The 25,755-nt window shown below is 40.0% G+C and overlaps 2 protein-coding genes across 7 annotated transcripts in view; both read right to left on the bottom strand.

Moving 5' to 3' along the window:
* Positions 1 to 25,755, bottom strand: part of LOC142112083 (SLAM family member 5-like) — a 346,313-nt gene that overhangs the window by 56,104 nt on the left and 264,454 nt on the right. The window lies entirely within an intron of this gene.
* LOC142112075 (uncharacterized) overlaps positions 1 to 25,755 on the bottom strand; it is a 97,809-nt gene that overhangs the window by 34,898 nt on the left and 37,156 nt on the right. Inside the window, exons 1-3 of one of the 3 annotated variants that reach the window (XM_075193919.1) lie at positions 12,341 to 12,468; positions 932 to 1,228; positions 63 to 347 (exon numbers count right to left, since the gene is read on the bottom strand). The exons of 1 other annotated variant lie outside the window; for it this stretch is intronic. In XM_075193919.1, coding sequence (XP_075050020.1) covers positions 63 to 347; positions 932 to 1,228; positions 12,341 to 12,392 — 634 coding nt within the window. In that variant the 5' untranslated portion in view covers positions 12,393 to 12,468. Of the gene's footprint in view, positions 1 to 62; positions 348 to 931; positions 1,229 to 4,382; positions 4,543 to 12,340; positions 12,469 to 25,755 lie in introns of those variants that run through there. One more of the 3 variants, XM_075193921.1, reaches the window with a different exon arrangement.

The raw sequence follows: 25,755 nt of genomic DNA on the forward strand, positions 1-25,755 counted from the left end.
ACAAACTGCATATATAAAAACAATACTGGCCTATGACTTTTATTGTATTATTTACATCTCACCTGGAGGAATACAGATCTCATGTACACGGACAGAGACGTTCTTCTGATCCGCTGGGTTATGTACTATACACAGGAATTCCATGTCCCAGGACTCAGGCCGCAGTGACGGCTGGATTATGTTTCCAGTATTATTATACAGTTTATACTCAGTGTCTCTGTGTCTGTATTTCCAAGTATAGGACAACACTGATGTGTTTGTGGGTACAGAACAATGAAGACTCATATTACACGAGCCACCGGTTACATTCTGCCATTCCGCCCTTATATCTGGAGTCGGGACAGGATCTGTAATTAGAAAAGAAGCTATTGTTTAAAGGTCTAGTGGTCTATGATTGACCACATAATTCCTAATTCAATCTTGCCTCCTTTTATCTTCTGAATGGCAGAATAGCTCAACCAGGATATTTGAGCTATTTAGTCAATCAGCAACAGGTGTAAACAAACCAGTCTTCTGTTTCTGGTGGTTTTCACCAAACCGCTGGTGGTACAGCTGCTTACGATCCACCCCACATCATCAGCCATTTAACTATACAGTCTCAAACCACCCTATAGTAAATGCAGCGGTTAGGTGCACTAAACCGTCGGTGATGTGTGGCAATTTAAAGCCACCACCAAACACGATTTTTATTAAATATACTTTAATCCACTTAATGTCCAGAAAAGGCACTGTTTATTTTCTGGTCTACAGTCAGCCCCTCCATGGCCCTCAATGTTTATGAGGACCTGTAGGCTGGAGAGGAAGCAAGCCCTCTCATAGCTATATAGGAGCTGCCTTTACCTGCAAGCCTCTCAAGATTGAAATGCCTTCAAACTGGTGGTCGGCAGACAGTCTATTTTAACTCTATAAACATAATACTATGAACACGTACCATATACAGCGAGGTTAAAAAATACATAAATCATAGTAGTATTTGGACAAGCAATCCCGACAAAGTAGATCCCGCTATCCTCTGCTCTCAGATCTTCAATACGTAACACCGTTCCATCTTTAAGTAGCTGCAGACGGTTGTTGGATACTTTTTTAGTCTCTGCCACTTCGAATGGTGTCCCATTTCTTTCAAAATACCAGATAGCCTTATCAACAGAATGTGGCAGGTCCAACTTGTTGTACAACTCTATAGACTGGTCTAGAAGACCTTTCACTTCATACGGGCCATATTTTTTACCTGTATTAAGAAGAAAAAAAACATTACTTTTATCTCACCATGTTATATCTGTTACATATTAACAGTGGTTTCGGTAGGCATGCCACCAACGTTCAATATTCAATATATACGCAAATCTGATGGAAACTCACCCCTGTTTTTTTAACTCATTGCCTTTCAGTTGCTGGAGCGTTGTTGGCAGGGATGTACCCCACGGTGAAACAACACTTTGACATTTATTTAGGAAAAAATTGTGGTCCACTGGATTGCATGTCAGTGAGAAAACTGCCCCATAGGAATAGCTGATAGGAATAATTACTATATTTTCAGGAGTCCTTTAAGGTTAGTACTATTACAGTTGGGAAGGGCAAGATGTGGCAGTAATGGGACTAGTTGCATCTGGCCCTGTGCCTATATCATACCTTCCAACTGTTCCACATTTGGAGAGACAGTCCTGAATAAAAGGGTGTGGCTTGTGTGCGAAAATGGGTGGAGTTTATCCCAAATTGGGCATTTTGGATGGATTTGGTCAGATCAAGGGTGGGGCTTATTTTGAGACAAATGTACATGTTGGAATGCTGGAAGCTATGCTATATGATAATATAATTTAACTAGGTGGTAGTAGGTCTGTGTCAGTGACAGCTTTGGATTGTAAAAAGAGCTAATGTTACTGTTAAGGAGGAAGAGGACATGTTAAATATTTTCTTATGCGTACTCACACGTTTATCATCATCATTATCATCTATTTATATAGCGCCACTAATTCCGCAGCGCTGTACAAAGAACTCACTCACATCAGTCCCTGCCCCATTGGAGCTTACAATCTAAATCCTCATAAACCCGCCCCTACTTCAGTTCTTTCACCACATTAAAATAACACACCACCCTCGCAGAGCTATTTGACCAATAGTTACTGTATCAAAGCGGTATTTTACTATATTCATATATATATATATATATAACCCACAACAATAACCCATACTCACCATATATAAATACATAAATAAAAGTACTTCATATATATTCCAGTTCTGCACATCATCAAAGACTTTAAATTGTGGGGGTGCCACATGTAGAAAGTATAAGAAATAGACAGGGGACTCGCCAGCACTTCAATGCTATTTCTTATTTATTAATTCCCAAATAATACCTCTGACTGCTGTTTGGGAATGAATAAATAACACTCAGAGGCATTATCTGGGAATGTATAATAATAAATTGCATTGAAGTGCTGGTGAGTGTCCTGTCTATGGGTTAGTAGTGCAGGGAGATGCCGATGCACAGGGGCGTGGGTCAGCTCTGTATGTCGGCCAAGTGTGATGACATCATCATAGCTGGCCGAGCACCTTCACTGTGTATGTAACAGTCTTACGGCAAATGCAAATGACCTGGCGGCATCATTTTCCCCTCCCCCCCTTGCCATCAAACCCTATATACCAATTGTTTTTAATTAAGTGTATACTCTATCTTAACTATTTTTCAAATTAACAATGCAATATTTTGGATTTCTTGATACTTCTTAGAGAGTGTTTTCATTTCTCTTTATTTCTAAGGAGGAACGAATAAATTCGTGAGTCAAATAAGTGATTTGACTCATAAATTCCGGGCAGGTCTCCTGGACTCCCGGGAGAGTAGAGTATTCTCCTGCAACTGCCCTCTTTCTAGTGGGCAGGATTTGGAGCCACCATGACACGATTCTCAAGGAATCGCATCATATTGCGTTCAAATGATGCGTTTGCTTTGTTGTAGGGGGCCAAAAGTGATACAATCCCCCGAGCCCCACCCCCACACACCCACCTCCCCCGGGATCTCCCGGAGGCCACTATGAAAAAGTTGGCAAGTATGATATAGGTATTGACATATTTGGTGAATTTTGATCTATGTTTTGACATCTGGGGGTAAATGTATGAACGTGCGGGTTCTTCAACACCCACGTGTTTAGCGTGTTCGGCGATTAAATTTCAAGCGGCGCTGCATTGTAAAGGGAAGTTTCCCTTTACAATGCAGCTCCGCTTAAAATTTAATCGCTGAACACGCGGGTGTTGAAGAACCCGCACGTTCATACATTTACCCCCTGGTGTAAACCACAAGTGTTTATGTAGCTTTTCTATCACATGGCGATTAATTTAGAACTATTGTGCACTTTTCTTGGGAATATTTTTGCTCAATTTTTTGAGAAACGTAAAAGCAATTGAAAAAGTTTAAGTGATGTTGGCTAAATGATATGTAATGATTGTTGTGTATTAGCAAGATTTAAAGTAAGTGGGCTACGTACATTCAGCAAATACATCAGTTATAGGGTTTTTCCTAAGTTACAAAAGGTCCAGAGCTAGGTCTTTTTTTAAGAGTATTTTACACTGTGCAAACGGAATAAAAAAAAACGTAACAGCACTGAAGATCTCAGGTTACACTGCTGTGAAGGCAGCTGATTTCTGAGACCGGAAGCTCTCGCTTTTTTCCTGTGCAAGCAAAAGAAATCTTTTTTGTTTCGTTTTAGAGTCTACACTGGCTATTTGCTCTATTTTATACTATATCTGAGTTCATCTGAACTAAATTAGACTTTCCTCTCAATCATCTCATATTTTTAATATATGCTCTTTACCTAATCTTGCTAAGGATATAACTTAAAGAGGTATATAAATAACCAGACTAGATGTGCCAAGTGGTTCTTATCTGCCGTCAAAATCTATGTAAAGACACTGTCAAATTAACACCTACATACTATATTCGTTTAAAGCTTTGTGAAACTACAAGCCCCAGCATGCTTTTCCAATATATAGCAGCTTATTGCTGAAAGGGTAGGCTGGGACTTGTAGTTTCAGTTTATTTTCTGGTGTCCAGGGAACAAATAGAAGGCGGAGAAAGGAAGGATACAGGTGAAGAACACAGATTATAAATGTAAAACAAGTTAAAAAGTAACCGCGACGGGGGAATAGAGACAGGACATGAAAGGCCAAAGTTTGAACAAACTGACTTGTCTTGCAAAAGGAAGCCATGCTCAAGGTATACCAGTGACAGCTGTTTACATTGCTACAGATATGCAGAACATTTAACCCCTGCTATACCGCCTTGGCTCAGTCTTAGCTCAGCTCAACAAACCAGTATTTCATCTTACAGACATGTAAGCTGGGACACGGTGTCATAACACACAGCCGGATTCACAAGCTGTACTCACCAGTAACGCTGTGTGAAATCTGAACGATCGCTAGGATCACTGTGATATGCATCCGGCTGACCATGAGGCTCGTACATAGCACTTCCTGCTGCTACTTCCTACTCCCTGTACGCAAAGCAACGCCTTCTACGTACCAGCAGAGACGTTAAGGAAACAGTCGTGATAAAGTGATAGCGTAGGGCTTCCTCTGACATGTGCGGGATTCTGCAGCTGAACTTGAGTTCTTAAAATAAAGGCAGGGATTTTTTTTCCTGTGCATGAAGCATTTATTTTCTTACAGAACATTTTATTAGATTTTCAGCCATACTTGCCAACCTTTTCAAAGCTAATTCCGGGAGATCCCGGGCAGGAGGGCGTGGATGGAGGGTGGGCGGGGCGAGGTCAACTGGGTCATTTTGGCCCTGCCCCACGTGACAAAATGCTGTTTTGTTGCGAGGGTGGGGCCAAAATGACGCGATCCACCGCAAATCGCAACCATTTTGACGAGCAAGTTGCCGCATGCGGGATACTTGCCTGCTCTCCCGGGAGCCCGAGAGACCTACCCGAATTCCGGGAGTCTCCCGGACATTCCGGGAGAGTTGGCAATTATGTTTTAAGCATATATTGAGGCTTTGCGGGATATAGAAAAAGGGTGGGGTAGCAGTAATAGGAACACAGCTACCACAATGAAAGCTATCAATGTCGGTGAGTTACTTATCGCTCTGGAGGCCCCAATTCTGCTCACTTGATGCTTGCAGGCATGGAAATAAAAGCCTTGTGTGAGTTTCCTGCTATACTTCCTTTGCAAAACTAAGTAAATTAATAGAAAAAGGTTTATTTACATTTCTCCCATGGAGCTAGGTGGGGCAACAGTCATATTTATTGCTAGAAGAGACTGAAATCGGAAAAAAAAAATTTAATCATAAATTATTTTTTTCAATTAATGCCAAATATATTATCCCCTGGCAGTATCCACCTTTATGTCATCATCAGTAGCAGCAGCTATTTATATTGCACCACTAATTCCGCAGCGCTGTACAGAGAACTCACTCACATCAGTCCCTGCCTCATTGGAGCTTACAGTCTAAATACCCTAACATACACACACACACACACACACACACATAGACAGAGATAGACTAAGGGCAATTTGATAGCAGCCAATTAACCTACCAATATGTTTTTGGAGTGTGGGAGGAAACCGGAGCACCCGGAGGAAACCCACGCAAACACGGAGAGAACATACAAACTCCGCACAGATAAGGCCATGGTGCCTGATTTTGACTTAGGAACAAAGCAAAGAAGTAACTTTGCATCTGGCAAAACCATGTTGCATTATAGGGGGAGGAAAATTTAAAATGTAGGGACAGATTTATAGTTGCGATACGGCATGTCAGATCAACTTCATTGTAAAAATAAAGCTATCAAGTATTTGTTTGCTACATGATAAAACAGCCAGTATTTTCCTTGCGTGAAAAAAAAAAAAAAGTTAATTTGTACCCCTTGCATTGTAACATGGTTTGTCCAGGTGTAAAGTTGCTCCTTTACTTTTGCTTCTAATTCAAAATCAAGAATCAAACTCATGCCCCCAGCGCTGTGAGGCAGAAGTGTTTTTTTTTGTTCCTACATTATTATTAACCTCACATTAATTTCTAGTCATTTCCAGTCAATTTTTGTAAGTGACAAGAACACTCCTGTTTCTGTGTGAGCAATGTCACTGGAGACTGGAGTGACAAGAACACTGCTACCTCTTCTGTTTCTGTATAAGCAATGGCACTGAGCAATGTCACTGGAAAATGGAGAGTGACAAGAACACTGCTACCCCTGTTTCTGTGTGAGCAATGGCACTGAGCAATGTCACTGGAGACTGGAGAGTGACAAGAACACTGCTACCTCTCCTGTTTCTGTGTGAGCAATGGCACTGAGCAATGGTACTGAGCAATGTCACTGGAAAATGGAGAGTGACAAGAACACTGCTACCCCTGTTTCTGTGTGAGCAATGGCACTGAGCAATGTCAATGGAGACTGGAGAGTGACAAGAACACTGCTACCCCTGTTTCTGTGTGAACAATGGCACTGAGCAATGGTACTGAGCAATGTCACTGGAAAATGGAGAGTGACAAGAACACTGCTACCCCTGTTTCTGTGTGAGCAATGGCGCTGGATCTCCTGGGGAGGAGGTACTTATGGAGTCCAAAACCTGCGAGATCCGACAACGCAACAATTACGTTTTGCCTCGATTCAGATTTTAGGACGTGCGAAAGTACTCTACTACTCTGATCCCCTAATTTCGTGTGGGCTTGGTTTTCAGAAAACCGAGCCTGAGTGTCTCTAGTATACAGACGCTTTTTGTATCTCCCCTGAATCTCTGTTACATGTCATATGTAAATACACTAGGCGTGACAAAGAAGTGATAACAATACCAGCAACACATTAAATATAATTCAACGCCAACGTAATACAAAATGCTGTACAATATGGGTAACCAATGTGAATGTTATTCACCTATACATAAACAATAGGCCTATTTATCAATCTGCAGTAATAAGATGTCACTTATAGCCACAATCTATATTAAGCATATAACGCTGGAGGTATTGAGGGATACACAGCTGCCTCAGCGATACTGGCCCAAAGCAGGAAGCTTAACTGATTTGGAGGTAAATGTATTAAGCTGCGAGTTTCCGGCGAGTTTGAAAAGTGGAGATGTTGCCTGGAGCAACCAATCAGATTCTAGTTATCATTTTGTAGAATGTACTAAATAAATGCTAATACGCTTATAGCTCCCCCACGCCAGGCTAATATGCGGAAGATAAAACTTGTCCTTAATTTAAAATCCTGCTTCCATCAAGCACTCCATCCCCCCTGACCACCAATGTTTACGATCCTGTGTTAAAGAAACTCAGCTCCACTTGGCTTTTTAAAAGGGTCACCTACACTCTCTTATATTTTAAAATTAATTTCAATTAATACCTCAGATGTCACAATTTTGCATTCCCAAAATTTTGCGGCCCTAGGCTGAAGCCTAGTCAGCCTAATGGATAATCGGGCCCTGTTTTAGAGTTACAAGTACTTCTGCAATAGTTGTTAAATCGGCTTCCTATGCAAAGGAAAATAGAGAGTTGCGCAGAATCACCAAATAAATGTTTTAATATTGTTGCAACAAATACATACAGGTAATCGTCCGCTCATAGTGAAAAGGAAAGTTGACTCCTTTATACCGTTAATACGGCTGGCACATATATAGACCCCTTAGAGACTAGTTATTCCTATTGCTGGAGCACTTGGTAATTAGAAGGCTAATGCTGGGGAAACTGGCTGGTCCATGGCTTGCTGGTGTTTAGGGTCTCAAGAAACAGTGTGAAATCTGTATGGTGGCAAATACAGTAACCATCCTGACATCAAAACTGCATAAAAATCTGTGTTTCAGACGAAACGCGTCGCTTTGCCTATGCTGCCCGGACCACTCGGACTATTCAGAGCTCACATATGCTGGTGAAACCTGGTAACAAGCGGAACTTTTCTCTTGATACTTGTATCCTGTCTGGATCTTCTGGAGGTGCGCACCGAAGAGTTACAATACATCACAACACTCTGAGAGCTGTGAACCACGCGAATGAGGAGAAGGTAAACCCTTCTAATACATTCATTTGACCCTTAACAAGGAGAGCTGGGAGCAACACTAGATTTTCTAATTCCCGGAGGTATGTTGACTTTATCTCTATTTCAGCCGCACAGTTGGTAAGAAGATCTACCGAACGGGTTATTATTACCAAGTGCTCCAGCAATAGGAATAACCAGTCTCTAAGGGGTCTATATATGTGTCAGCCGTATAAAGGAGTTAACTTTCCTTCTCACTATGAGCGGATGATTACCGGCTCTCTAATATATCTATACAAGAGTGGATCAGATCTATATAAATATCATCTCTGTAATTTCTCATATAACAACTAGTCCGGACATCTTTCCGATTGTTATGGTTTATAAATTGGATATCCTTTACACTAACTAAGATCAAGTGCATATATCTTTATAAATATAACTATGTGACATCTCTCATGTTGTATTTTTACTCTGCACAAGACGTATTTCTTTTATTTGTGCCATTTACGTTTTTTTTATATGTGTCAATTTAAGGTAATATATGTGCATGTGCACATTATTCCATTCATTTTATCTTTTATATGTAGCCTTTATTGTTTATAGGCTATATCTGTATGTATTTGTTACAACGATATTAAAACATTTATTCGGTGATTCTGCGCAACTCTCTATTTTTCTTTGTTATATATGTATGGGGATCTAGCACTATCTCCTTTCTGAGTTGCTGCAATTGATACCGAGGTTTTTTATTTTATCTGTATACGCATCCTATTAGCGCCAGAGATTAAGTTGTTCCCATGCAAAGGCTCAAAAGAGTGAGGGTTAAATCCAGTGATACCCGTGGTATCATCAGTAGTTAGCCTTTGACGTATAGGGTGAAAATCAGCCCTAATACCCCATTCATACTGCACCAAAATCCCGGGTTTTTGCCGGGGCGAGCTCAAACGACCCGGGTCTTGGTGCAGTATGAATGGTACAAGTCAAAAATCCCGGGTCTAAAAACCCGGGTCTTCAACCCGGGATTTATCGAGGGGTAATTCCCGGGTCGGACCCGGGTTGCCTGCACTATGAATGGTGCAACCCGGGTTTTTCAACCCGGGTTGCACAGACAACAAGCTGATTGGCTGTCTGCCTGTCTCTGGAGGATGATGTCATCAATGGGTGAAAAGTAATGTGGTAAACAATCACCACCCACTTTTGCATCATCTTTATGCGTCAAAAAACCAGTCACCTTTCAATGACATCACCATTTTTCAGCCAACGAAAACTGCTCTGGTGATGATTCCCACAAATTGCCAGGGCACAGACTTGTGCAGTATGAATGGGGTCAACCCGGTAAATTCCCGCATCCGAGGTGCAGTATGAATGGTGTTTCTGAGCTGGGACGCTCCGAGCCCCGGCAAAAACCTGGCTTGAAAAACCCGGGATATTGCCGTGGCGGCAGTATGAAAGCGGTATTAGGTAACATTTTAGTATTATATAAGATAGGATATCTACAGTACTAGTGGAATCGACAATATTATCCTTCACACAATCTTAATGTGTCATGCACGCACAGTGTTTTAGACATAAATGCTAACATTTGGCTGAAAGGGACAATATAAACATGTAGTTAGATATAACAAAAAAAATGAATACACCTATTGCTGTCAGATCATATTTTCCTGTGTTTGGCTGCCTGCTCTCTTCCAGCTGGATGATGGTTCAGGGAACAAACAATCTCCTTGATCTTTCTGCAACAGGTAGGGAGGACCCAGCTGTCTGGATATAACGGAGCCGGTGCCACCTTTATTTCTCTGCAGTCTAGTAGGTTATCCACCCCACCCTTTTCCCATCTTATCATGCTTATAATGCAATTTATTTGTAATTAGGGGTGTGCACCGGCCACTTTTTGGGTTTTGGGTTTTGGGTTTTAGGTTCTGATTAGCTTGAGGTTTTGGGTTCTGATTTGTTTTGCCAAAACACCCCACGAAAGGTTTTGGTTCTGATTTAGGGTTTTGGGTTCTGATTTTTTTTTTAAAAAAAAGCATAAAAAGTGCTAAAAACCAGTTTTTTGGTTTTTTTTCACTCATACGCTATTATTAACCTCAATAACATTCAATAACAATCATTTCCACTAATTTCCAGTCTATTCTGAACACCTCACACCTCACAATATTGTTTTTAGGCCAAAAGGTTGCACCAAGGTAGCTGGATGTCTAAGCAAAGCGACACAAGTGTGCGGCACAAACACGTGGCCCATCTAGTAGTGGCACTGCAGTGGCAGACAGGATGGCAGTTTGAAAAACTAGGCCCCAAAGAGCACATAATGCCAAAAAAAAGAGGTGCAAGATGGAATTGTCCTTGGGTCCTTGTATCCAATTAAAATTAAATTATAAATCTCTTTCAGTTAAGGAAAACACTTTGACCATATCAGTGATCTAAGACATTCCTGGGCAATGGACTAGATCACAGGATGCTTGCATTTCAAAGATAAACTATAAGCATTGGCAAAAAAACAGTTTACAGGTTCACTGACACATGAAGGGATTAGACAAGGAATAGAGTCACAGATCAAACACATTCAAGCAAACACAAGTCCATCATTCAGATTCTGCTTCTAATACAGAAACAAAGTAAATCAGATCCAAGTCCATTAAACCAAATGGTAAACTAGAATCTCAGTAACACTCCAATGAAAATTTACTTGCAGATCAACGAGACCAGATAGAACAATCACTGATTCCACATTACAATAAGTACATTCAACATAATCATATAACGCCTAGGAGATATTTACTTCTGGTATAGTCGAAAATATTGGTGCTGAGCTGTAACCTTACTATTGTTTTGTAGTCAGTTTATCTTATATTTATCTTATATCATGCCAGCCAGCGCCTGCCTACAACCTGATTTACTATTTATGATTTTATGACAGCCTTCTATAAACATAACATTGTGTGTATTATTGATAACTATATATTTAGCACAATTTAAAATTATAACGTGCTTGTTGTAACACAAAATCAACAGGCTTCTTGCGTTATGGGTGTAAGTAGAAAAGCCTAATTTGTAGGTTGTGGAAAGTGAAGGGGTGACTTTGCGGAACAGTGGGTGCAAACTTATTAGATTGTCTGTAGTGCTTCGTCTCTGGAATTAAAATACCTTTAATCATCGTTTAATCTAACTGTGTAAAAAAAAAAAACAATTTTCAAAATATCCAGCTTCCCTCTTCCCTGATCTGAGCCCGACTAAAGATGGCGGCGGCAAGCGAGAGAATTTATAGAATCAGAGTGTCGCGAGAATCCGACGGCGGGATTTGGAGTCTCAGCCTCGCTTTCACTGATTCTCCCCGCCGGAAATACCCGAACAGTGCTCGGATTGCCGTCGGATCCGCACTGTTCGGGTGGGCTCGGATTGCGATAATCCGAGCCCGCTCATCTCTATTTGTAATTGAAATACTATTTTTCAATAAATATTAACTTGAGAATTTATGGTACACTTTATTTTCTAAGGGCTAGATTTACTAAACAGCGGGATTGAAAAAGTGGAGATGTTGCCTATAGCAACCAATCAGATTCCATTTATTTAGCACATTCTACAAGATGACAGATAGAATCTGATTGGTTGCTATAGGCAACATCTCCACTTTTTCAAACCCCCAGTTTAGTAAATATACCACTAAGTGTTTAGTGCCCTAGAGTTTCTTAACCTTTTTCCTTTTACTATATACCCCTAGGGATAATAAATGTGTACTTCCTAAAGTATGTTTGTTTGTACTAAGCAACTCCTTATATGTGAACGTGTAACCTGATCTGAGTACATTTATAACAAGCGGCCCTTATACATTTTAATGTACTAACAATACCACTTCTGTCATGTTTTGTTATTTACTGATAAAGTTTGTTATTTTGAACTATAAAGGGACTCCGGTATCCCTTGTACCTATCTAGAACCTCTTAGGCTACCTCTGGCCCCGTCCATTAAAGCCTGCAGGCCAGAGAAGGCCTCTGCAAAACTGGAATTTATTTTCTAATGTCCTGAGAACAAATAGACGGCAGAGAGAGGAAGGATATAGGTGAGGAACACAGACTAAAAATATAAAACAAGTAAAAAAGTAACTGCGACGGAATAATAGAGATAGGACGTGAAAGGCCAAAGACTCTGAACAAACTGGCTTGTCTGCAAAAGGAATTGTGCACGATATATATCTGTGACAGCTGTTTACATTACTACAGATATGCAGAACATAGTTTAACCTCTGATATCTTGCCAAAAGTGCAAACCAGTTAAAAAAAAAAAGAGGCTCAGCTCAACAAACCAGCAATTCATCTTACGGACATCTAAGCTGGGACACAGTGTAAAAACTCATAGCCGGTTACACGAGTTTTACTCACCAGAAACGTTGTGTGAAATCAAAGCAATCACTAGGAAGACTGGGATATGCATTCGGCTGACCACGGATGTAGAACTGTCACATCAAGAAGAAGAGGCTGGAGAACTTTGAGAACACGTCTTTACTGTGTGGTATATGTTGAGAACTGAAGATGGCTGCCAGGTAATTACCGTCAGCCAGCACTTTCTGAATGGCAAGTGGATGGCAGTGATGTCACTTCTGCCAACCACAAATAGCATACACCTACATCCTCCTTTTTTTTTAGAACAAATTAACGATCAGCAGGTGTGTAGGTTCAAGACAGTGTGACAGGTGTTGGATGTGGGAACAGTGTGCAAATAAAAGTACACATGAACTGTAATACCGAAAGTTACATAACAAAGTCCTGGGATATAGTATTTGCCTGGAGATTCTACCAGACCTTGTGATAAAGAAAGGAGGAAGTGATGTGTCCTTGAACAGGGCTCACTATTGGTCAGGGGTATAGGACTGTTCTGTTCTGTAATAGATGCTGCTTCAGAGGACCCATTGTCCACATTGATAGGTGTTCTGACACCCTCAGAGGGTATTCCGTGGGGTGGGGTTGGTGGCTCACACACCCCCAGGAGGTGACGCCTGTTGCGCTCATACAAAGCACCGTTGGATTGCACCACATAACTGTTGGGCCTGCTGGAGGATCCTTGCACAGTCCCGACTCTCTCAAAGCTGACTGGGGTCTGGATGTGAACGGTCTGCCTAAGGGACAAAGGTCTCAACTGATGAGAGGTTTTGTCGCGATTGGCTTTGATCCGTAATCTGGAATTCTCCAAAATACTATGCACATTGGTCTCAATGGTTGGTGTAAGCTTGGTTTTGGTGGTAGGAATGATAGTGCAAATGAGATGTCCCATTCATTGGTGAATGACTGGAAGTCACCACTCATGAACTGCATGGTGTTGTCAGTGAACAGCTTGCGTTATACACCATGGGTAGAGAAGTGTTTTTTTATTTTGTTAATGACTGTGGCACTTTAGTCTATCTCGAACCAATATGAGTCCACTGACACAAGGTGCCCTTTCCCCCTCCACACAAAAAGATCTGCAGCAACGATAGACCAAGGTAGTTCAGGTACCTCATGGAGAGTGAGCCTTTATTTGTTATGATGGTGCCGTAGAGCACTGCAGGGGGCACAAGCAGAGACTACCCATTCAATGTCAACAGCCATAGAGGGACAATGCATCCTTAGCCCGTCGCAAAGTGGACTCCCGCCCGAGGTGCCCTTGATGGGCCTGCTGGGCATAAAATCCTTGGAGAGAATATGGAATTACAAACCGCTGACCACACATGAGGATGCCCACTGAGATAGTTACCTCATCCAGGAAAGCAAAGAATGACTTGAGGTCACAAGGCAATTCCCTGGAGGAAGACGGACAAACAAGCAGGACGACATACGACAACCGTTGGCAAAAGTCGTCCCTGAGTGTAACGTCACACAGCTCTTCCATGCACTGGGAGGAGAGGACATGAAACTCCATAACATCCATGTCATCGTCAGCATCAGGAACACCTGAGTCTGGAAGGTGAGCATGTGATAAAGCATCAGCTACATGGAGGTCCTTTCCACACTTGTACACCACATCGAGATGGTACCTTTGGAGCTTGAGCATGAACTGTTGGATACTTGCCAAAGCACAGTACATAGGTGTGTGGAGAATAGTGATCAGTGGTTGGTGATCTGTTTTAACCACCACTGGACGTCCATAGATGAACTTGTGGAACTTTTTACAGGCAAATACAAGGGCAAGCAGTTATTTTTCAATCTGAGCGTATTGTGACTCAGTGTCTGTAAGGGCTCTGGATACATAATTGATGGGTTTGTTGCGCTGCAAGCAGACATAACCAAGACCATGCTGGGAAGCAAAAGCTGAAATGACCACGGGAACATGTACATCAAAGAACTAGAGCACTGGGCTAGAAGTGATCATAACCTTGAGGAGAGCAATAGCATCAGTATGACAGCCCAACCAACACCATTCAACGACATTCTGCAAAAGCTGGTGGAGCGGAGCTGTGACTTCACTGTTGTGCGGAAGATATGTTGAAAGGTAATTTGTCATATCTAGAGATCGCTGCAAACTCAGATTGTCTGTGGGGTTGGGCATTTGCTGGATGGCCCATGATTTGGTTGGATCCGACTTGACACCCTCTGATGTTAGAAGTTGGCCGACATATGGGACCTCAGTAACTCTGAAACAACACTTGTCATGGGGTTAACCGCATGTAGATCTCAAGAATCCTGAGGAGGACTTTTCGGAGGCGCATGTCATGTTCCTCATTGGTGCGACCCCACACGAGGATGTCATCAAAGATGATTTCACAAGGCTATCCCTCAAAAAGGTGTTCCATGCTGTGTTGGAACACTTTACTGCCAGTACAGATGCCATAGGACATTCGGAGGAAGGCATGCCTGCCCAGAGGTGTCATAAATCTAATAAATGTATTGAGTAAGGATAACTCCTTGTACAATGTGATCTGCCAGAACCCGCACTTGGCATCCAGAGGGGTGAATATCTTTGCGTTTGGCACATTGGCTATGACATGCTCCATGGTCCTCAGAGGGTGATGCGATCTCATCAGAGCGTTATTCAGATGCACAGGGTCAATGCAGATGCGCACCGAACCATCCTTTTTAACTGCAGCAATCACGTGTGATATGTGACAGGGAGTTTTCTAATGGTCTCGCAATCAAACAGATCAGCAAAGTCTCTTAAATTTGAAATATCCTGTTGCAGCACATACACGTCAGAGCTTAATGTTATTTACCCCAGTTTTATACTGTCCGGCAGACCTAGCAAAGGTTTGACATCAGTATACGTGCGTGGTTGTTTTTATGGGCATGTGCAGAAAGTCTTTACACTATGCAAACAGCCTCCAGGTTCTTAATAAAATAACAGCTCAAACAACATACACCACAAAGTGTATAAGGGGTGCAGTCAAAGGCAAGCTATAATATAGAAATATAGACTGTTCCAATAAGAAAATGATATAAAGATAAAGAAGAGCCCTGGAAAAGTGAATGCGCTCATTAATTTTATTAGAAGAATATTGGTTTTTTGTGCTATTTTTAATGCATTAAGAATTAATGACAACATAACAAATATTTAACAACATTGAAAATACAGATATCGGACACAAGAAATACAGTTCTTCAAAATACCCTAATACAGCACAAGTAAAATATCAAATGAAAGTGCTTGCAAATATTATATATTATAGGCTGTAATTTAAGTGCATGTATGCCGTTCCAAAATGGATAATACTACCTCTATCCAAAGTTCATCTTTTATAAAATATCCCGAAAATTGGCGAAATAGATGATGACTTCCAAGCTATGACCACAAGGACCTTCTGGTTATTTGATGTTCGCTACTTTGCCCTTTACTCACTCCCTGTTACTCTTTCCCACCTCTTTGCCAGTGACGTTTTATGTTTCTGATGCATTCTAACAAAATCTTTATTTTCTCCACGATTTTCTCGTAACCTGTGGATAACATCAGATTGTTGTAATAAACATAATAAGTGCTACATATATACTCTGACCTGCCACCCCCACCAATCTTTATAAAATCCCAAATGGTCATAACCTACATAATAATGGGTGGTAGAATGGCTAAGTCCTGCAGGAATTAGGACCATGTTTTCTTAAGACAGGGACTGCAATTTGTTTACTGGGGTTAGGATCCATTTATCCATGGATTTAGTCCCCATATTTAATGTGCCACTTTATCACTAATAACGTTTTACAGACCAAACATTGTATCAAAAGTGAAAGAGCAGACCTGGGTAGACATTGCCAGGCTGTGTGTTTTCAGGCTTGGAAGGTCGTTACCCAAACCCAACAGTTACTAGCTATCAGCCCCATTATTGCATGAAATGATTCATTAATATGCCACCAGTAAATACATTGTATTGGGTGGATACTTCATAACAAAGTCAAAAATGTATATAATATAAGTAAACAGATATGGCGCTTATACTCTAATAAATTAGCAGAAGCATCATAGTCAATTCAAAACATATAACTTATATACAAGTCCCGAATTTTATCAAACTCAAGTCCAAAAATACACTGTCCAAAAAGAGAATATCCTCAAAGTTCATATATTCAGAATTTTTGATCCATATGAAGATGATATAAATCCAGAAATTTATTTTCCACCGATGTTCATACATATAAATAGATGGAAAAATCGCATTATCATAGGATAAAAAAATGCAATCTACCACGATCAATTGCCGTATAACATCCGTGTGGTATTAGTTAAAATTAATCACCCCCATGTGTGACAAATCACTTCCCGCTAAGTAATATACTTACACATGGAGGATTTCTGATCCAAATGATGGATGTAAAACACATGTGGAAATCTTCAATATTGTTCACAGTATTCTCTGAGTATTGTCTCAAAAAAAGAAAAAAGGGTGCTCCACATAGTGTATTATCTTAATAAAATCTCTTTAATATAGTACAACATAAGATCACATAAAAATATTATCAGAGAAAAATTGCTGATGATCCCGATAAAGTTGGACTCTTACCTTATGTGGGATGGTATTGAGCGTGTAGAGAAACCTTTCTGTCCCTCTCCACAGATCGGGTAGCCGGCTGGTTACCACTGCACACTCCACAACACTCGGGTTTGAATTCCTCACAGTTCAGGAAATCTGCGGCTTTCCTCTCAGTCACCTCCTCTGCCAACGCGTTTCAATTTCGAAAAATCTTTATCAAGGCAGTATAGTGACAATTCAATCAACAAGTTTTAAAAGCACTACGATCCAATCATAACTTTCCGAATTAGCATAAAGTTGCTATGGTAACCCGTCCGAACTCGGGTTACAGCATGCAAAACAATATGGATACTTTTAAATGTCCTCATACCTCATTTAGATATAACATACTTAAAACATTTCAGAAATTATGCATAACGGACAAAATTAAATTGCAATAATATACAAACATAAAACTTTTGCATTCCATGACATTGTACTAATTCAGAATTTGCATGAAGTAGCTATGGTAACCCGTCCAAACTCGGGTTACAACATCCAAAAGAAAATTCGGATACTTTTATATATCCCCATGCCTTATTAGAAAGAAAAAAAAAAACATGCTTCCAATGTATCGGACGTTATACAAAATAGACTAAAATAAATTGCAGTATATACAAACATTAACCTTTTACATTCTATAATGATATCCTTCTTCCCAATCCTTTTGGTATTTAATCATCTTCCCCTAAAAGGGTAGACGAGTGAATATTACTTAAACATATACATGAAAAGGATGAGGAGATACTGAACTAGTTGATGTCAAATGTCTTAAATACATCAGAGAGTTCCTAAATAACTTCCCTCCCATTCTAACATTCCCGATTATCGTATGATTGCCATGGTGACCCGCACATTTTGGCATTCAACATTTGGTGATTTCAGATTTTACATTCCTGCACACTATACATGAGCCGCATCTAAAGAAACCTTTGGACTTATTCAATATTTTTTGAGGTTTAGAAGTTACACTCTTCACTAAAATATCCTTTAATGTTGGTACTTTTTTATACACAAAACCAGGATGTTCCTTTATACAGTCTTCCAACTCCCCATCCTTTCTCAGAATGGACCAATGTTTTTTAATTATTCTTTCAACCTGTCTATAGTAAGGATTAAATTTGTTGATAACTGGTATACCTAATTCCTTTTGGATGTTCTTCTTACTAATACCTTGATCTAATTTAGGTATGAGAGAGCTCACGTCAGCAGTAACTAGATTTACCCTCCCAAAAATCCATAAGGATCCATTCTGTCCCCCTGGAAGACCTATTGTGGCTGGTACAGAGTAAATTACCTCAAATCTATCACAATATATAGATTATCATCTTCAGAAATTCATGGAATTCATATTTAAAAGACACCATGGACTTACTTAACAAATGTATTACTAGCAGGAGGGCTACACGTTAGTTATCGCTGACGTGAGCTCTTTGTACACAATTATCGATCATAACCAAGGATTGCAGGCAATTGAATAATTTCTTAATTTGTCATAAATGGAGGAAGGATTAAAATAATTTATTTTGGAGGGGATATTATTTATATTAAGTAATAATTACTTTTGGTATTCAGGAGATTTTTATTTACAGCTGAAAGGCACGGCCATGGGGACCAGATTCGCCCCCTGCTATGCCAACATGTTCATGGAGTGGTGGGAGGAACATCAGGTTAAGATAGACCCCATAGCGGGGGTGAATCTGGTCTCATGGTACCGTTTTATAGATGATATATTTTTTATCTGGAAAGGGGACATACCCTCCTTAACAGAGTTCTGTGACTCATTAAATCAAAATCCCTATAATATTCATTTAACCTTTGACATCAGCCAACAGGAGATACACTTTTTGAATTTGTATATATACATAGAAGAAGGAAAAATGTATACTAAAAACTATAATAAGCCAACTGATTCTAATTCTTTCATCCCGGTGAATAGCAATCACTATAAAAATTGGCTTAAGAATATTCCCATAGGACAATTCCAAAGAATGAGACGCAATTGCACCAAAGTGGAAGTGTATAAACAACAAGCTCTTAATTTAAAGAACCAGTTTGTAGTAAAAGGATATGAAAGCAAAAAATTAGATTTGGCGATTGAAAAAGTCCAAAATATGGAAAGAGAGAAACTCCTAGGGCCTGAGTCATTAAGGAGAGTAAAGAATAAAAAAGGAGTAACATTTGCACCTGGGCAAAACCATGTTGTATTGGAGGGGGAGGTAAATTTAAAATGTGAGGCAGATTTATAGTTTGGGTAGGGCATGTCCTAGATCAACTTTATATTTCAATGTAATAATAAAGCTAGCAAGTATTTGTGTGCTAGATGAAAAAACAGCCAGTATTTAACTTATGTACAAAATAATAAACTGATTTGCACCCCTTGCAGTGTAACATGGTTTGTCCCAGAGAACATTTACTCCTTTGCTTGCCTTAATGACTCAGGCCCCTTATATCTAAATTAGATCAAGGTATTAGTAAGAAGAACATCTAAAAGGAATTAGGTATACCATTTATCACCAAATTTAATCCTTACTAAAGACAGGTTGAAAGAATAATTAAAAAACATTGGTCCCTTCTGAAAAAGGATGGGGAGTTGGAAGACTGTATAAAGGAACATCCTGGTTTTGTGTATAAAAAAGCACCAACATTAAAGGATATTTTAGTGAATAAGTCCAAAGGTTTCTTTAGATGCGGCTCATGTATAGTATGCAGGAATGTAAAATCTGAAATCACCAAATGGATGGAAGTTAAATCCAATACCACCGGTGTAGTTTATAAGATTTTATTACATGCAATACTAATAATTGCAATTATTTGGTAGAATGTGAATGCAATAAACAAACGTTGGGCAGAACACATAAGGAATATTAGAAAAGGGTATGAGTTACATTCTTTATCACTGCATTGTAAAAAGGAACATGAGTGTAATGTTTCATCAATTAGATATTTCTGTGGTCTCAAAAAGATCTGGGGGGATTGGAGGAAAAAAGAATCAAAGGGTGAATTAGCTAAGATGGAAATGAAGTTCATTTATTTAATGGATACCCTGACCCTGAAGGGTCTGAATTCGGACTTCGAAGTCAAGTGGTTCCTATAAAAGAGTCTCAGACTATGAAAGAGTCTCAGATGATAAAGTAAAGATTAGTCTTTTTACATAACGTTTTATGTGGTCAGTAAGGTATTGCTTACCCCCCTTACAAATGTTCCTGTACGGTCAATCTTGTGGAGTCATGAGAGATTGAATCACTTTTTTAAAAATATCTGTATTAGAATGTGGGAATATATATGTCTCAGGTTCTCTAATGTTGAATGCCAAAATGTGCGGGTCACCATGGCAATCATACGATAATCCGGAATGTTAGAATGGGAGGGAAGTTATTTAGGAACTCTCTGATGTATTTAAGACATTTGACATCAACTAGATCAGTATCTCCTCATCCTTTTCATGTATAGGTCTAAATAATATTCACTCGTCTACCCTTTTAGAGGGAGATGATTGAATACTAAAAGGATTGGGAAGAAGGATATCATTATAGAATGTAAAAGGTTAATGTTTGTATATACTGCAATTTATTTTTGTCTATTTTGTATAACGTCCGATACATTTGAAGCATGTTTTTTTTATTTCTAATAAGGCATGGGGATATATAAAAGTATCCGGATTTTCTTTTGGATGTTGTAACCCGAGTTTGGACGGGTTACCATAGCTACTTCATGCAAATTCTGAATTAGTACATTGTCATGGAATGCAAAAGTTTTATGTTTGTATATTATTGCAATTTAATTTTGTCCGTTATGCATAATTTCTGAAATGTTTTAAGTATGTTTTATCTAAATGAGGTATGAGGACATTTAAAAGTATCCGTATTGTTTTGCATACTGTAACCCGAGTTCGGACGGGTTACCATAGCAACTTTATGCTAATTCGGAAAGTTATGATTGGATGGTAGTGCTTTTAAAACTTGTTGATTGAATTGTCACTATACTGCCTTGATAAAGATTTTTCGAAATTGAAACGCGTTGGCAGAGGAGGTAACTGAGAGGAAAGCGGCAGATTTCCTGAACTGTGAGGAATTCAAACCCGAGTGTTGTGGAGTGTGCAGTGGTAACCAGCCGGCTACCCGATCTGTGGAGAGGGACAGAAAGGTTTCCCTACACGCTTAATACCATCCCACATAAGGTAAGAGTCCAACTTTATCGGGACCATCAGCGATTTTCCTCTGATAATATTTTTATGTGATCTTATGTTGTACTATATTAAAGAGATTTTATTAAGATAATACACTATGTGGAGCACCCTTTTTTATTTTTTTGAGACAATACTCAGAGAATACTGTGAACATTATTGAAGATTTCCACATGTGCTTTACATCCATCATTTGGATCAGAAATCCTCCATGTGTAAGTGTATTACTTAGCGGGAAGTGATTTGTCACACATGGGGGTGATTAATTTTAACTAATACCACACGGATGTTATACGGCAATTGATCGTGGTAGATTGCATTTTTTTATCCTATGATAATGCGATTTTTCCATCTATTTATATGTATGAACATTGGTGGAAAATAAATTTCTGGATTTATATCATCTTCATATGGATCAAAAATTCGGAATATATGAACATTGAGGATATTCTCTTTTTGGACAGTGTATTTTTGGACTTGAGTTTGATAAAATTCGGGACTTGTATAGAAGTTATATGTTTTGAATTGACTATGATGCTTCTGCTAATTTATTAGAGTATAAGCGCCATATCTGTTTACTTATATTATATACATTATTATTCATTCACATACATAGATGGGTTGTATGTAAGCAAACAGTGGCAGCTAAGTACCAGTCAGTGCAGACATATTTATTTTATAATTTAAAGTAAAAAATGTGTTACCTTTTCTTGCCTTTCTGATTATGAACAATACGATCAATCCTAAAAGTAAAATGAATGGGACCAGGAGAAAATATGGCCTGGTATCTGTAACAAGATAATAGAAAGAAATTTCACTAATCTCTAATTGTCATATAAAACTGCAACTAGGATACAGAACAGGGACCCTCGAAATAAATTGCCCCGTATACCCTGTATCCACAGTTCTGCAAAACACTATCATAACTGCAGCAGTAAATAATTGTACTCCCATCTACTGTATTTTAACATAACAAAAAGGTATCAAGATTGAAATTCCAGTTGTGTTGAAGGCAACTGCAAACCACCACCCAAGCTGTGACCTACCAGAGCGACTCTGGTGCGAGTGTAGCTGTATATATAGGGATAGTACTCTGTTCTTTAATGTGATGCATCATAAATGCTGCATATACCTTGTACTTAGTCTAAGGCAACCCCCATTGGCAGGGCAGCCATCAGGATTTTGGGGGTGCTCCGTGCCGAATTAAGGGATGATGCAGTGGGACACCAATGTAGGCAGCACATCTGCTTCCACTCCCAAGACGTGGGGGGTGCCAGAGCTGCTAACATTTGCTCTAGTCCCACCCCTCTTCTGAGAGAGAGGATCCCGGACAGAGAGTCACGACAGTGCAGATAGGCGCCTGGCTCCCTACTCCCTATTGCTTCACTGAAGTAACAAATTATGTCACAACCCTGTTAATGGAGAGCAGCCGAAAGGAGCCATTACGAAGAAAATCAGAGAGGTGAGAAACTACTGCAGGGGTTAGACAGATCCAGGGACAAGGGGTTGCTGGAGACAACAGGTGGGGAGGGGAGGGGGGAGCCAAATGTCGGCTACGGGATAATTCAAGAATGGTGGTGGGGTGTGAGAAGGAAGGAGGGGGGCTGCCAGTTACATTTGTACTAGGCCCCGCAATTTCCGGTGGTGGCTTCACCCATTGGACTACAAGCTAAAGAGATGGTTTCTAAAGTATTGTTTTTACCTCTGACATCAGCTTCGTGCAGTAGTCACTTCTGCTATTGGACAGTGAAACAATAGAAATTAAATGGAAGATTGTAAAAAAGCATGCACATAGTGAACTTCTAACATTGGGGTAGTGGTGATACAGAGAAAAGAAGAAACAAAAAATACATCCACATTGGTCCGCCTATTTCTCTTCTGGATAAAACGAACCATGGACTATGTAGTGAATAGCCAGACTACATTACCTGATATAAAATTAGCCCCTGCTGGATGGGAATTTACACTGTCATAGCTCCAATGCAAAACAAGTATGTACCATCTCTTGTATGAATCTTTTAAAAACAGCATTAAATTGGAACTCAGATGGGGGTAGCGGTCTCCGTGTGTTAAAAAGGCTGAGCCCACCTTTGTCCTGCACACTGCAAACTCTTTATTTACTGCAAACTCTTCACTAGCCAGATCCATGATAGTAGAAAGGTTATATTATCACTGGATAATGTATCTAGAATCCATTTCATTATTCATATATATATAGCATAGACCTATAACTTTATTATCACATGGATTATGACACTCTTTGTTACTCATCGATTGCCTGATGAATGAACTCTGTTGATTGGATGCACTCATTGAAATGCCGGGACTTTTGTAATGAACATAGCCTTCAAAAGGAACCACCATTGTTTGTACTGAAACCCGTCAAGGAAGTTCCGTATACTATATCTACTATCTCAGTCTGGAGATCCTTACACAAGCCGGTACCGCTCAGTGGCTAAATACTTTTGGTTGGCTTTTTAGCTACTTCCTTGCTGAGATTTCTTTTGAATGATTTTTTTGCTTGATAATTATGTTTCTTATTAAATTAAAATTTATATATTTCTGTTGTACTGGGTTTCTGCAGTATATTTGTTTTTGTTTCAATATATATTTTGATTTTGATTTGGCATGAACGTTAAGCGCAGCCAAAACTTGTTTGTTTTTGTAGTTTTACTAGCACATTCTCTATCTCTTAACTCACCCGTTTCACCATCATTTGAGCGCGCTGGCTTTTCACCCTGGATTGTTTGTCCACTGTGCCTATTTTCCTCCTTGTTGCTTCTTTTTGCTGTTCCTCTAACACTGTCACCTCCATTGTTCAATGTTCCTGGAAATAGACAAATATTATCAATGTCCTCCCTGTTTTGGCAAACTACCCACAGTTGGGAGATATAGGGATGACTGGCGGGTGGGTAGGGTTAGGGCTAGGGCAACAACACAAATGACAATAGGTGTCTGGTGGTTACTGAAATATTGGCCTGGACTTGGTTGTCCATGCTCGCAGCTTCTGGGCTGGAAAAGCAGCTGGATGAAACTAGGGGCCTGATGGCCATATCTACATCAGCCTGCACCTTGTCCTCCCTGCTCTGTAATGAGCTCCTCCTAAGTGATGACTGATTCCTGACTGCCAGATCCGGCCACCTGGTGCAAGTTTGACCTGTGTCTGGGGGTAAGGTTATGTTATCTGTTATAGGTTGTAAATTATGAACGATAGGGAAAAGGATGAAACAAAAAAAAGAGGATGAATTGAAAAAGATGAAGAAGAGGAGAAATGGGAGCCCCAACTATGATACTGGATTCAGTCCTGGTCTCTGGCCTGGCATCCAAGGTAATATGCTGTCCTTCTCCAATGGCGAAAGACAAAACGGCCTGTCTGCTTAGACCCTGCTCTTAAAGAGCTTGCCTGGGATGGGAGGTCCCAGACCCGTCCTCTTCTTGTGCCCACTGCTGAAGGGATTATAAATAACATTGTGGGGGGGGGGGGGGGAGATCCCACCTGGGTAAGCCCTCTCCCAAGGTCCCAGTCCCATCATTTATCTAAACTTGGACCTATTAGACAGTTCAGTCTCCCTTATTCACATCCCACCTGGAACAGCACAGACCTCTCATGTATGGAGAAATACATGGTTCTGATCCACTGGAATTCCATGCTCCAGGGCAGTGTTGTGTCTTCATTATTATACAATATAGTGTGTGTATATTACCAAGTATAACATTGATGTGTTTGATTGTGGAGAACTAATGAAGAGTGGTATTGCAACCCATAAAAAAGTTTAACTAATGTGGAGTGGGATTCCAACCTGTAAAGGTTTAACTGGTGATGGTGAATTCCAACCTATCAAGGTTTAACTGTAGAGGACTAAGATTCCAACCTGTAACGACTTAACTAATGAGGTGTGAGATTCCAACCTATAAAAGTTTAACTGGTAGATTACCATGCATAAGGTTTACTGCCGCTAGAGGGATGTTTAAAATATGGACCAACCACATGTGGCTCACACTATAACACAGAGTGCAGGAGACCAACCGTTTATGGTTTACCAATAAGAAATAAAGTACCAACCTAACACGGTTTAACTCCTATTAGTAGAAAACAGAAAGAAGGTACCAACCTAAACAGGTTTAACACCATTAAAATGGGAGGGGTAGGAACGGTAATTCAAGTGAAGGTAAAAAACCCATAAAACCTGAGAAGCTCACCACTAATCAGGCCTGTATCTGTAGGAAAAATGGGAAAATCCCTTCACCCCTTTGCTAAGATGACAAGCAGCTTCTGCCCTGAATTACCGGTGAAGGGAGGGAGGGAAGAAGGAAAAGAAAGAGGGGGAGGGATGGTGGGAAGGAAATTGGGAGAGGAAAAAAGGTAGAAAAACAAAACCATATAAATGCGGTCTAATATATCTTTTATAGGAATCTGATTTCCAGCGAATCAAAGACTTAATAACAGGGGCAGAAGCCACTTCTATGGCTGCAGCGGTAGCTGCCCCAATCCGAAAACAATGGGTCCCATAGAATTTCGAGTCTTTACCAATTTTTGGACCGCACTTTTAAAAATGGAATAAAACTGAAACTTTGAAAGTGGTGATCCGTCAATGTGAACCAACCACGGGTCACCCTCTCTGGGACGTATCTCTGCCAATTTA

This window comes from Mixophyes fleayi, assembly GCF_038048845.1.
Source record: "Mixophyes fleayi isolate aMixFle1 chromosome 12 unlocalized genomic scaffold, aMixFle1.hap1 SUPER_12_unloc_2, whole genome shotgun sequence".
NCBI classification, from domain to species: Eukaryota; Metazoa; Chordata; class Amphibia; order Anura; family Limnodynastidae; genus Mixophyes; species Mixophyes fleayi.